The sequence below is a fragment of the Bufo bufo genome, chromosome 3, assembly GCF_905171765.1.
Source record: "Bufo bufo chromosome 3, aBufBuf1.1, whole genome shotgun sequence".
In the NCBI taxonomy this organism is placed as follows: domain Eukaryota; kingdom Metazoa; phylum Chordata; class Amphibia; order Anura; family Bufonidae; genus Bufo; species Bufo bufo.
In genome coordinates, this window is record NC_053391.1 from 282899516 (window position 1) to 282914828 (window position 15313).

The window sequence follows — 15313 nt, forward strand, 5'->3', positions numbered from 1 at the left end:
CAGGGCAGTTGCAACTGTCTGATTGGAATGGATCCTACTACTGGTACCATCTCCACTGACAGCTGCTTCCTTCATATGGGGTATGGGGCCCCAGGTTCCCTTTTCTCATGATCATAAATGTATCCCCTGTACAGTCGATTGCTGATAAGTTTATAAGTATCTTAGCCGACTGCCAAACTACAGGGTGGGCCATTTATATGGATACACCTTGATAAAATGGGAATGGTTGGTGATATTAACTTCCTGTTTGTGGCACATTAGTATATGTGAGGGGGGAAACTTTACATGATGGGTGGTGACCATGGCGGCCATTTTGAAGTCAGCCATTTTGAATCCAACTTTTGTTTTTTCAATAGGAAGAATGTCATGTGACACATCAAACTTATTGGGAATTCCACAAGAAAAACAATGGTGTGCTTGGTTTTAACATATCTTTATTCTTTCATGAGTTATTTACAAGTTTCTGACCACTTATAAAATGTGTTCAATGTGCTGCCCATTGTGTTGGATTGTCAATGCAACCTTCTTCTCCCACTCTTCACACACTGATAGCAACACCGCAGGAGAAATGCTAGCACAGGCTTACAGTATGCGTAGTTTCAGGTGCTCCACATCTCGTATCTTCACAGCATAGAAAATTGCCTTCAGATGACTCCAAAGATAAAAGTCTGAGGGGGTCAGATTGGGAGACCTTGGGGGCCATGGTCACCACCCATCTTGAAAAGTTTTCCCCCTCACATATACTAATGTGCCACAAACAGGAAGTTAATATTACCAACCATTCCCATTTTATTAAGGTGTATCCATATAAATGGCCCACCCTGTATATCTCTTTTCTACTACCAGCTTTGCATTGGACTGTATAATGTTTTTCATCTTGTACTTTTCCCCTTTTCCATAAATATTTAGGTATCTGGTGACACATCTAATGGGAGCTGATCTTAATAATATAGTGAAATGTCAGAAACTGACTGATGATCATGTTCAATTCTTGATCTACCAGATCCTTCGAGGACTTAAGGTACATTTTGCTCTTTTATAGGGATCGGGGGACTGCTGTAGTGGTAAACAGATACTTGCTCAGCCATTTAACTTTAAAAGGGGTTGTTATAGTAGTAGTAGTAGTAATTATAATGTAGTAATTTTTTTTATATAGCGCCAACATATTCTGCAGCACTTCACAATCAGAGGGTTCATGTACAAACAAAATTATACATTACACAGCAACAAACAATCTGTGGTGAAAAGAGAAACAAAACAAGGCTCCCTTGGTGTAGTACATTAGGAGTGCAAGTTGCCTTATCTAAGGTAGGTATGCTTCTCTTCGCAGTTCCAGCCACTTGGTAGTTTGGGTCTGGCAGAAAGCAACCCCCCCACCCCCACCAAAAATAAATAACGCAAAACTTTAAAGCAATACTCCAGTGAAATGCTTTATTCTTCTGCCCGTTTGTACAGAAGATGTGCAGGAAGGAGCAGCAGAGTGGATTCTTTCTCAGTTTCTGGACTGGTAGCTTGTTGGCGCTAAACACGACTAGAGGCTTGAACATTGATTTAATCTTTTATTGACAATGCATTTTGGGGTACATAGGTCCCCTTTCTCAAGTCTTTGTGTGAGGAGCGATGATCTGGGAGCACGCAGCTGGTGATGGTAGAGCTGTCTCACTCCACGTACAGCGTCTGGAATATTCACTACGAGCGCCTTCTCTCTCTGGCCACTACTTGCTACAGAACACAATGTATACTGTACTTCACGATGGTGAGTGTAATCACCCATCACATCTTCTCGCTAATGCGATGATTGGGTCCCTTTGGTCAGATTATTAGGCCTTTGACCTGCCAAGTCAGCTTTATCTTTTGTGTGCAAGTCTAGGAGAGTGTCTCATAGATGCTGTGTGAATAGGCAGGTTAGTATGCTGATCACCTGACCATAAAAGGGACCTGAACTGAGGCTGCATTAGTGAGAGGATGTGTAAAAAGTGTGCATAAACTCACCACACTAAAGCATGCATAGTGCCCTGTACTAATGGGCAAATGAATAATACTTTTATTCTAAGTATATCTTTAAGGTATTTCCACAACTGTCATATGCTTCATCTTTACATAATAATTAGGAAACTAGTGCAACCTGTCATAGTGTCACGCTGGACAGGATACAAGATACACAGAAAACAACCAAACCAAAGGTCACCTCCTGACAAATCCCTACCAGCTCTCCCTAGACTTTTATGCCCACGTTCAGACCCTGAAGGTGGGAATGAACGTGTCCCCATGCCTGGGCTGAAGATACCCTAAGATGGTGAAAGGGGGAAAGAGGCAGCCTGCTCCCTCAGGACCTGGAGGGGGCAGGTGTCTCTCTAACAGCCCAGACAGACAATAACAAGAAACACAAAACCAACTTATCTTGTTAGTGAGCAGGAACAGCAAATCCTTCCTTCCTTCGTCTCAGCAAGACAGAACCTATAACCCGCACAGGACACTGGGAGTGGGCGTAATTTAAACTGATACCAACGACCCCACCCAGTGCACCTGAAGGGAGGCGGATACAGCTCACTCCAAAACAAAAACAAAAGGCTACACACGTGCTGCTAACCTGGCAGACCTCCGCACATAACCTGAGCAGGGCATGACAGTACCCCCTGCACGAGTGACCTCCGGACACCCCGGCCCAACTTTATCCAGGTGGGATCTGTGAAAAGCCCTCACCAGTCGGCTGGCACTAACATCCACAGCCGGAACCCACATCCTCTCCTCAGGGCCGTATCCCCTCCAGTGTACCAGGTACTGAAGAGAACCCCGAAGAACCCGTGAGTCGAGAACCCTAGAGATCTCGAACTCTAAATTTCCATCAACCAGAACAGGGGGAGGAGGCAATGGCGATGGTTCCATGGGTTTCACATATTTCTTCAGCAAAGACCTGTGGAACACAACATGGATCCTCAAAGTCTGCGGAAGATCCAGACGAAACGCTACTGGATTGACCACCGCAGATATTTTGTAAGGTCCAATAAATCTTGGACCCAGTTTCCAAGATGGTACTCTCAGTTTAATATTTTTTTAGTAGATAACCACACCAGATCACCCACACAAAGGTCCGGACCAGTCATACGTCTCTTGTCAGCCATTTGCTTATACCTCTCACCCATCTTCTCCAAATTAACTTGGATCCTCCGCCAGATAGAAGACAAGGCAGAAGAAAATCTCTCCTCCTCTGGCATCGCAGAGGAACTAGTCCCAGAAAATGTACCAAACTGAGGATGAAAACCTTATGCGCCAAAAAATGGCGACTTACCCATGGACTCCTGCCTACGGTTATTCAAAGCAAACTCTGCTAGGGATAAGAATGAGGACCAGTCCTCCTGATTCTCAGCCACAAAGCACCTCAAGTAGGTCTCCAGGTTTTGATTAGTACGCTCTGTCTGCCCATTCGACTGCGGATGAAAAGCCGAAGAGAATGAAAGTTGAATGCCAAGCCGAGAGCAGAACGCCCTCCAAAACCTGAAGACAAACTGCGTGCCCCTATCAGAAACCACATCCGAGGGAATGCCATGTAATTTCACGATATTATCAACAAAAATCTGAGCAAGAGTCTTGGCATTGGGCAGACTAGCTAACGATACCAAGTGAGCCATTTTACTAAAACGGTCAACACCCACCAAAATTACTGTTTTCCCAGAGGAACTCGGCAGATCCGTAATAAAGTCCATTGACAAGTGCGTCCAAGGACGAGACTAAATAGACAAAGGAAGAAGTGAACCAGAAGGTCGAGTGTGAGCAACCTTTGACCGTGCACAGGTTTCACAGGCTGCTACGTAATCCTCAACACTCTTACGTAACCCGGGCCACCAGAACCTCCAGGACACCACGATCAAAGGTCGACTTACCACTAGGATGTCCAGCAAGGACAGTATTGTGATGTTCCCTGAATACCCTGTATCGCAGTCCATCAGGAACAAACAACCTCCCTGGGGGACAAGAACCAGGAGCCCCCTCCTGGGCTCCCAACACCCATCTCCAATTCGGGGTACAGAGCGGAGACCACCACCCCATCAGCCAAAATCGTTGCAGGATCCTCTGAATCACATCCCCCAGGAAAACTGCGAGACAACACATCTGCCTTGACGTTTTTAACCCCTGGGCGAAAAGTAACCACAAAATTGAACCTGGTAAAAAACTGTGACCAATCTAGCCTGTCTAGGATTCAGACGCTTGGCAGATTGCAGGTAAGCCAAATTCTTATGATCAGTATATACCGTAACGGGATGATACGCTCCCTCCAACCAGTGACGCCATTCCTCAGCAATTCCCTATCTCCTACATCATAATTTCTCTCGGCGACCGAGAGCTTCTTGGAAAAAAAGCACACGGAACCCATTTGCCAGGAGATGAACCCTACGACAGCACTGCTCCAATCCCCACTTCTGATGCATCAACCTCCACCACGAATGGCTGAGACACATCGGGCTGCACCAGAATAGGTGCAGACGCAAAACATTCCTTAATAGCCGAAAGGCCTGCAATGCCTCATCCGACCAGACAGAGACGTCAACGACCTTCTTAGTCATATCGGTCAGAGGTTTTACAATGGTAGAATAGTTCAAGATAAATTTTCTATAATAATTAGTAAATCCCAAAAACCGCATCAAAGCTTTCTGATTCTCCGGTCGGTCCCATTCCAGAACTGCCCGGACCTTTTCGGGGTCCATACGAAAACCAGAGTCAGAAAGCAGATATCCCATAAACAAAAGCTCCTGCAGTGAAAACACACATTTCTCCAATTCGGCATATAATTTATTCTCCCGAAGGATCGGCAAAACCTGTCTCACGTGATCCTGATAGGTCTTCAGATCAGGAGAGTAAATTAGAATGTCATCCAAATAAACTACCACGAACCTCCCCACAAAATGATGGAAAATGTCATTGACGAATCGCTGAAATACCGCTGACGCGTTAGTTAACGGAAAAGGCATAACCAGATTCTCGAATGACCCTTGTGTGTGTTGAAGGCCGTTTTCCACTCACCTCCTTCCTTGATTCTGATCAGATTGTAGGTCCCTCTTAAATCCAACTTAGAGAACACCTTGGCTCCAACAATTTGATCAAAAAGATCGTAGATCAAAGGAAGGGACCGTAATATGGTTCAATTCCCGGAAATCCAAACAAGGTCTCAGTGATCCATCCTTTTTCTTTACAAAAAATAAACCAACTGCAACCGGAGACTTAGATGGCCTAATATGACTCTTTGCCAAACTCTCGGCAATATACTTCCACATGACCTCTCTTTCATGTTGAGAAAGATTGTAAAGCCGAGACTTTGGCAACTTAGCCCCTGGGATGAGATTAACTGGACAATCATAGTCACGATGAGGGGCAATTCCTGAGCCCCACCCTCCGAAAAGACATCCACAAAATCTGAGAGATACTGAGGTAAAGCCGTAGTAGACACACCAGAGATAGATGTGCCAAGACAATTGTCGGAACAAAATTCCATCCAACCAGTGATCTGTCTTGCTTGCCAATCTATAATTGGGTTATGTTTTGTCAACCACGGTAAACCTAAGACTATAGGAGTGGGCAAGTCCTTCATGACAAAACAAGACATGATCTCAACGTGTGAATCACCCACCCTTAACAGAATACCATGAGCCATATGAGTGAGACTCCTTTGAGAAAGAGGGGAAGAATCAATTGCAAAAACCGGGATCTCTCTTTCTAAAGTGCAAGTACTTAGACCCAGATTTGAATAAAAAGAATCAATAAGGTTTACCCCAGCACCACAGTCAATGAATACTTCAACAATAAATTTTCTAGCGCCACCATAGCTGGAAGGAGAAAACGAGTATTACAGGGAGCTTGCATACCTGCTTGCTCCACCACCCCATTCACACTACCAAGAATTAGGGATGTTTTTTTTTTCTTTAAGTAAACCTCTTTGTCATCCTTTCTCATCAACATGCGGTTTAACAAAAGGACAAGCAAAAATAAAATGACCACTTTTCCCACAGTAATAACATAGTTTATGCAGCCTCCTAAAGTTCCTACTACCAGAACGGATAGCCACCTGACCTAGATGCATGGGTTCCTCCCCTACCCCAGAGTTACATGTCATATTACCCTGGGGAGCAGGTGAGACGAAACCACTCACAGAAGGGATCCCTTGCGCAGAGGGAACCTTACACCTCTTTCTAATATGTCTATCTAACTGTACTGCCAAAGACATAGCATTCTCCAATGTATCCGGGTACTCGTCAAAAGCAAGGGCATCTTTCAATCTCTCAGATAACCCCTGACAAAACTGACTACGTAACGCAGGGTCATTCTACTCTGACTCAGTAGCCCATCTCCTAAACTCAACGCAGTAGGTCTCTGCAGTATGTTCACCTTGTAATTCATTGCTGCTGACATTTTTACTTTTTTTGTTATTAATCGAAATTTAAACGATTTTTTAGCAAAAAAATGACATTTTTTCACTTTCAGTTGTAAAATTTTGCAAAAAAAACGACATCCATATATAAATTTTTCTCTAAATTTATTGTTCTACATGTCTTTGATAAAAAAAAAATGTTTGGGTAAAAAAAAAAAATGGTTTGGGTAAAAGTTATAGCGTTTACAAACTATGGTACAAAAATGTGAATTTCCGCTTTTTGAAGCAGCTCTGACTTTCTGAGCACCTGTCATGTTTCCTGAGGTTCTACAATGCCAAGACAGTAGAAAAACCCCACAAATGACCCCATTTCGGAAGGTAGACACCCTAAGGTATTCGCTGATGGGCATAGTGAGTTCATAGAACTTTTTATTTTTTGTCACAAGTTAGCGGAAAATGATGATTTTTTTTTTTTCTTACAAAGTCTCATATTCCACTAACTTGTGACAAAAAATAAAAAGTTCTATGAACTCACTATGCCCATCAGCGAATACCTTGGGGTGTCTTCTTTCCAAAATGGGGTCACTTGTGGGGTAGTTATACTGCCCTGGCATTCTAGGGGCCCAAATGTGTGGTAAGGAGTTTGAAATCAAATTCTGTAAAAAATGCCCAGTGAAATCCGAAAGGTGCTCTTTGGAATATGGGCCCCTTTGCCCACCTAGGCTGCAAAAAAGTGTCACACATCTGGTATCGCCGTACTCAGGAGAAGTTGGGGAATGTGTTTTGGGGTGTCATTTTACATATACCCATGCTGGGTGAGAGAAATATCTTGGTCAAATGCCAACTTTGTATAAAAAAATGGGAAAAGTTGTCTTTTGACAAGATATTTCTCTCACCCAGCATAGGTATATGTAAAATGACACCCCAAAACACATTCCCCAACTTCTCCTGAGTACGGAGATACCACATGTGTGACACTTTTTTGCAGCCTAGGTGGGCAAAGGGGCCCATATTCCAAAGAGCACCTTTCGGATTTCACCGGTCATTTTTTACACATTTTGATTTCAAACTTCTTACCACACATTTGGGCCCCTAGAATGCCAGGGCAGTATAACTACCCCACAAGTGACCCCATTTTGGAAAGTAGACACCGCAAGGTATTTTGTGATGGGCATAGTGAGTTCATGGAAGTTTTTATTTTTTGTCACAAGTTAGTGGAATATGAGACTTTGTAAGGAAAAAAAAAAAAAAAAAAAATCATCATTTTCCGCTAACTTGTGACAAAAAATATAAAATTCTAGGAACTCGCCATGCCCCTCACGGAATACCTTGGGGTGTCTTCTTTCTAAAATGGGGTCACTTGTGGGGTAGTTATACTGCCCTGGCATTTTCCAGGGGCCCTAATGTGTGGTAAGTAGGTAAATGACCTGTGAAATCCTAAAGGTGCTCTTTGGAATGTGGGCCCCTTTGCCTACCTAGGCTGCAAAAAAGTGTCACACATGTGGTATCGCCGTATTCAGGAGAAGTTGGGGAATGTGTTTTGGGGTGTCTTTTTACATATACTCATGCTGGGTGAGAGAAATATCTTGGCAAAAGACAACTTTTTCCCATTTTTTTATACAAAGTTGGCATTTGACCAAGATATTTATCTCACCCAGCATGGGTATATGTAAAATGACACCCCAAAACACATTGCCCAACTTCTCCTGAGTACGGCGATACCACATGTGTGACACTTTTTTGCAGCCTAGATGCGCAAAGGGGCCCACATTCATTTTATGAGGGCATTTTTAGACATTTGGATCCCAGACTTCTTCTCACGCTTTAGGGCCCCTAGAATGCCAGGGCAGTATAAATACCCCACATGTGACCCCATTTTGGAAAGAAGACACCCCAAGGTATTCAATGAGGGGCATGGCGAGTTCATCGATTTATTTTTTTTTTTTTTTTGGCACAAGTTAGCAGAAATTGATATCTTTTTTTTTTTTCTCGCAAAGTCTCCCTTTCCGCTAACTTGGGACAAAAATTTCAATCTTTCATGGACTCAATATGCCCCTCACGGAATACCTTGGGGTGTCTTCTTTCCGAAATGGGGTCACATGTGGGGTATTTATACTGCCCTGGCATTCTAGGGGCCCTAAAGCGTGAGAAGAAGTCTGGAATATAAATGTCTAAAAATTTTTACGCATTTGGATTCCGTGAGGGGTATGGTGAGTTCATGTGAGATTTTATTTTTTGACACAAGTTAGTGGAATATGAGACTTTGTAAGAAAAAAATAAATAAATTCCGCTAACTTGGGCCAAAAAAAATTCTGAATGGAGCCTTACAGGCGGGTGATCAATGACAGGGGGGTGATCAATGACAGGGGGGGGTGATCAGAGAGTCTATATGGGGTGATCACCCCCCTGTCATTGATCACACCCCTATAAGGCTCCATTCAGACGTCCGTATGCGTTTTGCGGATCCGATCCATCTATCAGTGGATCCGTAAAAATCATGCGGACGTCTGAATGGAGCTTTACAGGGGTGTGATCAATGACAGGGGGGTGATCAGGGAGTCTATATGGGGTGATCACCACAGTCATTGATCACGCCCCTGTAAGGCTCCATTCAGACGTCCGTATGCGTTTTGCGGATCCGATCCATCTATCAGTGGATCCGTAAAAATCATGCGGACGTCTGAATGGAGCTTTACAGGGGTGTGATCAATGACAGGGGGGTAATCAATGACAGGGGGGGTGATCAGGGAGTCTATATGGGGTGATCAGGGGCTAATAAGGGGTTAATAAGTGACAGGGTGGGGTGGGGTGTAGTGTAGTGTGGTGCTTGGTGCTACATATTGATGAGCTATCTGTGTCCTCTGGTGGTCGATACAAACAAAAGGGACCACCAGAGGACCAGGTAGCAGGTATATTAGACGCTGTTATCAAAACAGTGTCTAATATACCTGTTAGGGGTTAAAAAAATCACATCTCCAGCCTGCCAGCGAACGATCGCCGCTGGCAGGCTGGAGATCCACTCTCTTACCTTCCGTTCCTGTGAGCGGCGCGCGTTCACAGGAAATCTCGCGTCTCGCGAGAGGACGCGCCGGCGCGTCCAGGTGGAATCAATCAACCACCTCCAGGACGCGTCGCTGCGTACGGCGGTCCGGAGGTGGTTAAAGGGAACCTGTCATCTGGATTTTGGGTATAGAGCTGAGGACATGGGTTGCTAGATGGCCGCTAGCACATCCGCAATACCCAGTCCCCATAGCTCTATGTGCTTTTATTGTGTAAAAAAACCGATTTGATACATATGCAAATTAACCTGAGATGAGTCAGAGCTTGAAAATATGACTCTTCTGTGGTCACACAAGTAAGATATGACTCTTTAATGTTAATTTGCATAAAAGGCGGGAAGTACAAAAATGCATGATGCTTATTGAATTCGTCTGCAAATGAAATTAAAAGTGTAATTTATATGTTTAGGGTAAGACAATGAACATTTAGAAACGCTCAGTGAGGGTAGAATAGTAGAGGTGACAAGTTCCCTTTAAGTCATTATAAATATTGGCAATAGCTATTTGATCCATCTATCTATCTATCTATCTATCTATCTATCTATCTATCTATCTATCTATCTATCTATCTATCTATCTATCTATCTATCTATCGGACCTTCCATGAGGTCACTGAAGGTCCTGCAAGGTATACAATGCAGTCCAACATGCCAGTAATTTAATTAAGTTTAATATTTTTACAAATAAAATATTAAGCTTGTATTAAGCTTATATTAACCCCTTCACGACTGCAATCCGTTTATATACGTGCTATTTGCACAATCTCCGTGCAGCTAGCACATGTATAAACGTCAAGCCAGCTCTTTAATCCAAGCGCTGCAAATCGCTTGGATTAAAGCTTCTGCCCCTGCCCTGCTGCTGTCAAGGAAAGCATACAGTGCAGTAATGCCGGCAAGGGACCAATCAGAGTGGTCCCTTGCCGGCAATCGATCCACAGACTAACCAATCGGATCGCGGCAGTCTTAAAATGCCGGTTTCAGGCTCTGATCCTCGCTCTGCAGATCAGAGCCTGAAATCAGGTAGTGTCCTGAAGCCCCCGATCTGTGCCCCCTTCCTGTGCGCCTCCAACCCCCCCACAACCACCATGAGCCCTGCCTCTGCCTTCCCCTCATGCGGTCCCCGCCCCCCATCCATGTATTATGCCCCTGATGCAGTCCGCCCCTTCCCCGCCCAATACATTCATCCTGCCCCCATCTGTGCCCCTCCATGCTGGCCGTACCCCCCCGTTTTTAGCCCTGCCCTATTTGTGCCCCCTGCTGTGTTTGATGGCGGCGTGTCCCCGCTCTATGCTGATATTCTGGTGTAACCCCTTAGATGCCGCGGCAGCGGCATCCATAGGGTTAATAGAGGGAGGGGGCTCCCTCTCTCCACCATCGGGCCTGCGATTGCAGTGCCCGATGGTTGCCATGGCAAAAGGACGCTTTGCAAAGGCGTCCGGTGTTGCCACCTACAGGAAATCTGGTAGTATTATACTTTGCAATGCCATTTTTGTCACCTTACATCACAAAAAGTGCAACACCAAGCGATCAAAAAGGCATATACACCCCAAAATAGTACCAATCAAACCGTCACCTCATCCCACAAAAAACGATACCCTATTTAAGACAATCGCCCAAAAATAAAAAAAGCTATGGCTCTCAGACTATGGAGACACTAAAACATAATTTTATTGGTTTCAGAAATGCTATTATTGTGTAAAACTTAAATTAATAGGAAAAAGTATACATATTGGGTATTGCCACGTCCGTAACTATCTGTTCTATAAAACTGTCACATGACCTAACCCCTCAGATGAACGCTGCCATTGGCAGCAGCTAATTGATCCTTCTATCTTCCTAAAAGCTAAAAGGCCTTTGATCATGTCACCAAAACGCCCCATTTTCCGCCCGTCACCCCCAGCTTACTCCGACCACAACCCTGCTCATAGTGATGTCATCGAAGGTCCCGCTAGGCAGCAGTCCCTTTGATAGTGGACCTGCTATCTTTGAAATTTTGCTTTTAATTATATATGATCGTGTTTATTAAATCGAAGTCTGGCGTGATTTAAGCAAAATATTTGATCACCGCATCTAACACAGATATGTATCATTTAAAATATTAACAATAGCTAATTGCGGCCCCATCTTTCCCAGGGCCAATTCTGTCTGCCCATTTTGTCCTATTTCATAGCCGCATCTATCACAGATATTCAACAAATCTATATAAACAGCTGTTCACAGACATGTCAGGACATGTTCTAATATATTTATATAACTATCTGTTATCTATCTATAAACCGGCTTAATAAAGTAATAGTATAAATATTTTATTCATCTAACAATGTATCTATCTATCTAGTTTTATCTATCTTTCTATCAATCTATCTACACTGAACAAAAATATAAATGCAACACTTTTGGTTTTGCTCCCATTTTGCATGAGCTGAACTCAAAGATCTGAAACATTTTCTACATACACAAAAGACTCATTGCTCTCAAATATTGTTCACAAATCTGTCTAAGGCTACTTTCACACCGTTCGGTGCGGATCCGTCTTGTATCTGCACAGACTGATCCTCACCGATAATGCAAACGCTTGTATCCATTCAGAACGGAACCGTTAGGCCCCTTTCACACGAGCGAGTATTCCGCGCGGATGCGATGCGGGAGGTGAACGCATTGCACCCGCACTGAATACTGACCCATTCATTTCTATGGGGCTGTGCACACGAGCGGTGATTTTCACGCATCACTTTTGCGTTGCGTGAAAATCGCAGCATGCTCCTCTTTGTGCGTTTTTTCACGTAACGCAGGCCCCAAAGAAATGAATGGGGTTGCGTGAAAATCGCAAGCATCCGCAAGCAAGTGCGGATGCGGTGCGATTTTCACGCACGGTTGCTAGGAGACGATCGGGATGGAGACCCGAACCTTATTATTTTCCCTTATAACATGGTTATAAGGGAAAATAATAGCATTCTGAATACAGAATGCTAAGTAAAACAGCGCTGGAGGGGTTAACAAAAAATAAAAAGTCATTTAACTCACCTTTATCCACTTGCTCGCGTAGCCGGCATCTGCTTCTGTCCCCTTTACTGTCTAGGACCTGTGGAGAGCATTAACTATAGTTTAAGGACCTGGGATGACGTCACTCCGGTCATCACATGGTACGTCACATGATCTTTTACCATGGTGATTCACCATGGTAAAAGATCATGTGACGTACCATGTGATGACCAGAGTGACGTCATCCCAGGTCCTTAAACTATAGTTAATGCTCTCCACAGGTCCTAGACAGTAAAAGAGTCAGACGAGATGCCCGGCATCGCGAGCAAGTGGATTAAGGTGAGTTAAATGATTTTTTATTTTTTTTAACCCCCTCCAGCCCTGTTTTACTTAGCATTCTGTATTCAGAATGCTATTATTTTCCCTTATAACCATGTTATAAGGGAAAATAATACTATTTACAGAACACCGATCCCAAGCCCGAACTTCTGTGAAGAAGTTCGGGTTTGGGTACCAAACACGCACGATTTTTCTCACGCGAGTGCAAAACGCATTACAATGTATTGCACTCGCGCGGAAAAATCGCGGGTGTTCCCGCAACGCACCCGCGCATTTTTCAGCAACGCCCGTGTGAAAGAGGCCTTAGACTTTTTTTTTTTAAAGAATAATGCAAAGTCAAAACAGATCCGTCCTGATTTACATTGAAAGTCAATGGGGGACAGATCAGTTTTCAATTGCATCATATTGTGTCAGTGAAAACTGATCCGTCCCCATTGACTTACATTGTAAGTCAGGACGGATCCTTTTGGCTACTTATTGAACAAATATGCATACATACAAGATAAATAATTAAAACCCAGTAGGGAAATGCAGAGAAGTGTGGATAAAACCCCCCCAATGCCAGTACGTATGTCAATACATAATAGTTGCATATAGTTACCACTGCTTATGTGATACACCAAGAAATATCCAGAAAGAAATGAACCAATCAATATGCTATATACCAGTCTCATCAATGAATGCATAAATATACCAGAGGCCTATATAATTCAAACCTGGGTGGCTTGAAGAGACCAATAAACATAACACTGTATAACGTACCACTAACACTCGGTACTAACACATAAGAAGCGATAATAGCATAATAAACACATAGCAGATAACCAACCTGGCTGGAGGGACGGCCCGACGTCCGTTTCGCTCACTAGCTTTTTCACAGGGGTGGCCCCCCCCCCCCCCCCCCCCCCGTAAGGCAAAACTGTGCACATTTCAGAGTGGTCTTTTATTGTGGGCAGTCTAAGGCACACCTGTGCAATGTGCATGCTGTTTAATCAGCACCTTGATATGCCACACCTGTGAGGTGGGATGGATTATCTCAGCAAAGAAGTGCTCACTAACAGATTTCGACAGATTTGTCAACAATATTTGAGAGTAATGGGTCTTTTGTGTATGTAGAAAATGTTTCAGATCTTTGAGTTCAGCTCATGCAAAATGGGAGCAAAACCAAAAGTGTTGCGTTTATATTTTTGTTCAGTGTATATATCGACCTATCTATTCTATCTTTCTATGATCTATCTTTCTATCTAGCAATTTATCTATCACATATCTATTTATCTATTATATATCTATCAATCTATTTATCTATACATCACTTATCTTTCTATCCATCTATCTATCCATATATCTATTTATCTATGTATACGCATATCTATTTATCAAGCTTCTAATATCTTTCTATCTAGCTATCTGTCTATAACATGGCTATCTATCAAACATCTATATATTTCTTTCTATATATCAAACATATATTTATCTTTCTAACTCTATCTTTCGATCTAACAATGTATCTATCTAGCTATCGTTTGTTTCTGTCTATTTTTCCACTATCTTTCCATCTAACAATTTATCTATCACATATCTATTTCTCTATTATATATCTATTTATCTATCACATATCTATTTATGTAGCCATCAATCTATTTATCCATATATCTATTTATCTATGTATACGTATATCTATTTATCAACCTTCTAATATCTATCTAACTACTTATCTTTCTATCTATCTATCTGTCTTCTAATATCTAGCTATCTATAACATGGCTAAATATCAAACATCGATTTATCTTTCTATCTAAATGCCTATCTTTCGATCTACCCATCTAACTAACAATTTATCTATATTTCTACCTATCTGAATAGGTTTCTATCTGTCTATCTTTCCATTTTGTTTCTATCTATCCATCTAACAGTTTAGCTATTTATCTATCTATTTATCTATTATCTGGCAGGTTTCTTTGAAGTACCCAGCTTTCCCGAAGCTATTAAATCCTGTCAAGCTAATAAAAGCCTATGAAGCTTTTAATAAAAGCGTATGAATCCCACGAACGAAAATTTGGAATAAGAAAATACGCTGTAAAAATTGGTGCTGCTTGTGCATTAGGCTGACTATACATTGTGGACTTCTAAATTTGGCAGATGTTTGTACAAAATTATCGCTGGCTTATTAGAAGATAGATACCGTATTTTTCGCTTTATAAGACGCACTTTCCCCCCCCCCCAAAAGGGGGGGGAAATGGCAGTGCGTCTTATAAAGCGAACACTGCCATGTTTACTTTGGTCACGCTGATACATCGCAAGCCGCGATGTATCAGAGGGGTGGGAGGAGGGGACGGAGGCTGGCAACACTCGCGGCGGGGCCCGATGCAGTCACTGTACTGTAATACATCGGACCCCGCTCACGGTAATTATCACATGTAAAGTCTATAATCTTCAAGCAGTGTCTCTGCTTTAAACTAGGGCAATCCTCTGTAGTGCAACTCACTATGAAAGCGGCAGGCAGAGCGGCAGCGTAACCTCGCGATTCTCACTCATTCATGGGAAGGAAGTGGGAGGAGCATTAATGAGTGAGA

The 15313-nt window shown here is 43.0% G+C and overlaps 1 protein-coding gene across 1 annotated transcript in view; it reads left to right on the plus strand.

Moving 5' to 3' along the window:
- LOC120995148 (mitogen-activated protein kinase 14-like) overlaps positions 1 to 15313 on the plus strand; it is a 386582-nt gene that overhangs the window by 154152 nt on the left and 217117 nt on the right. Inside the window, 1 exon segment of the mRNA XM_040424160.1 lies at positions 910 to 1021. Within this exon segment, the coding sequence (XP_040280094.1) occupies positions 910 to 1021 (112 nt within the window).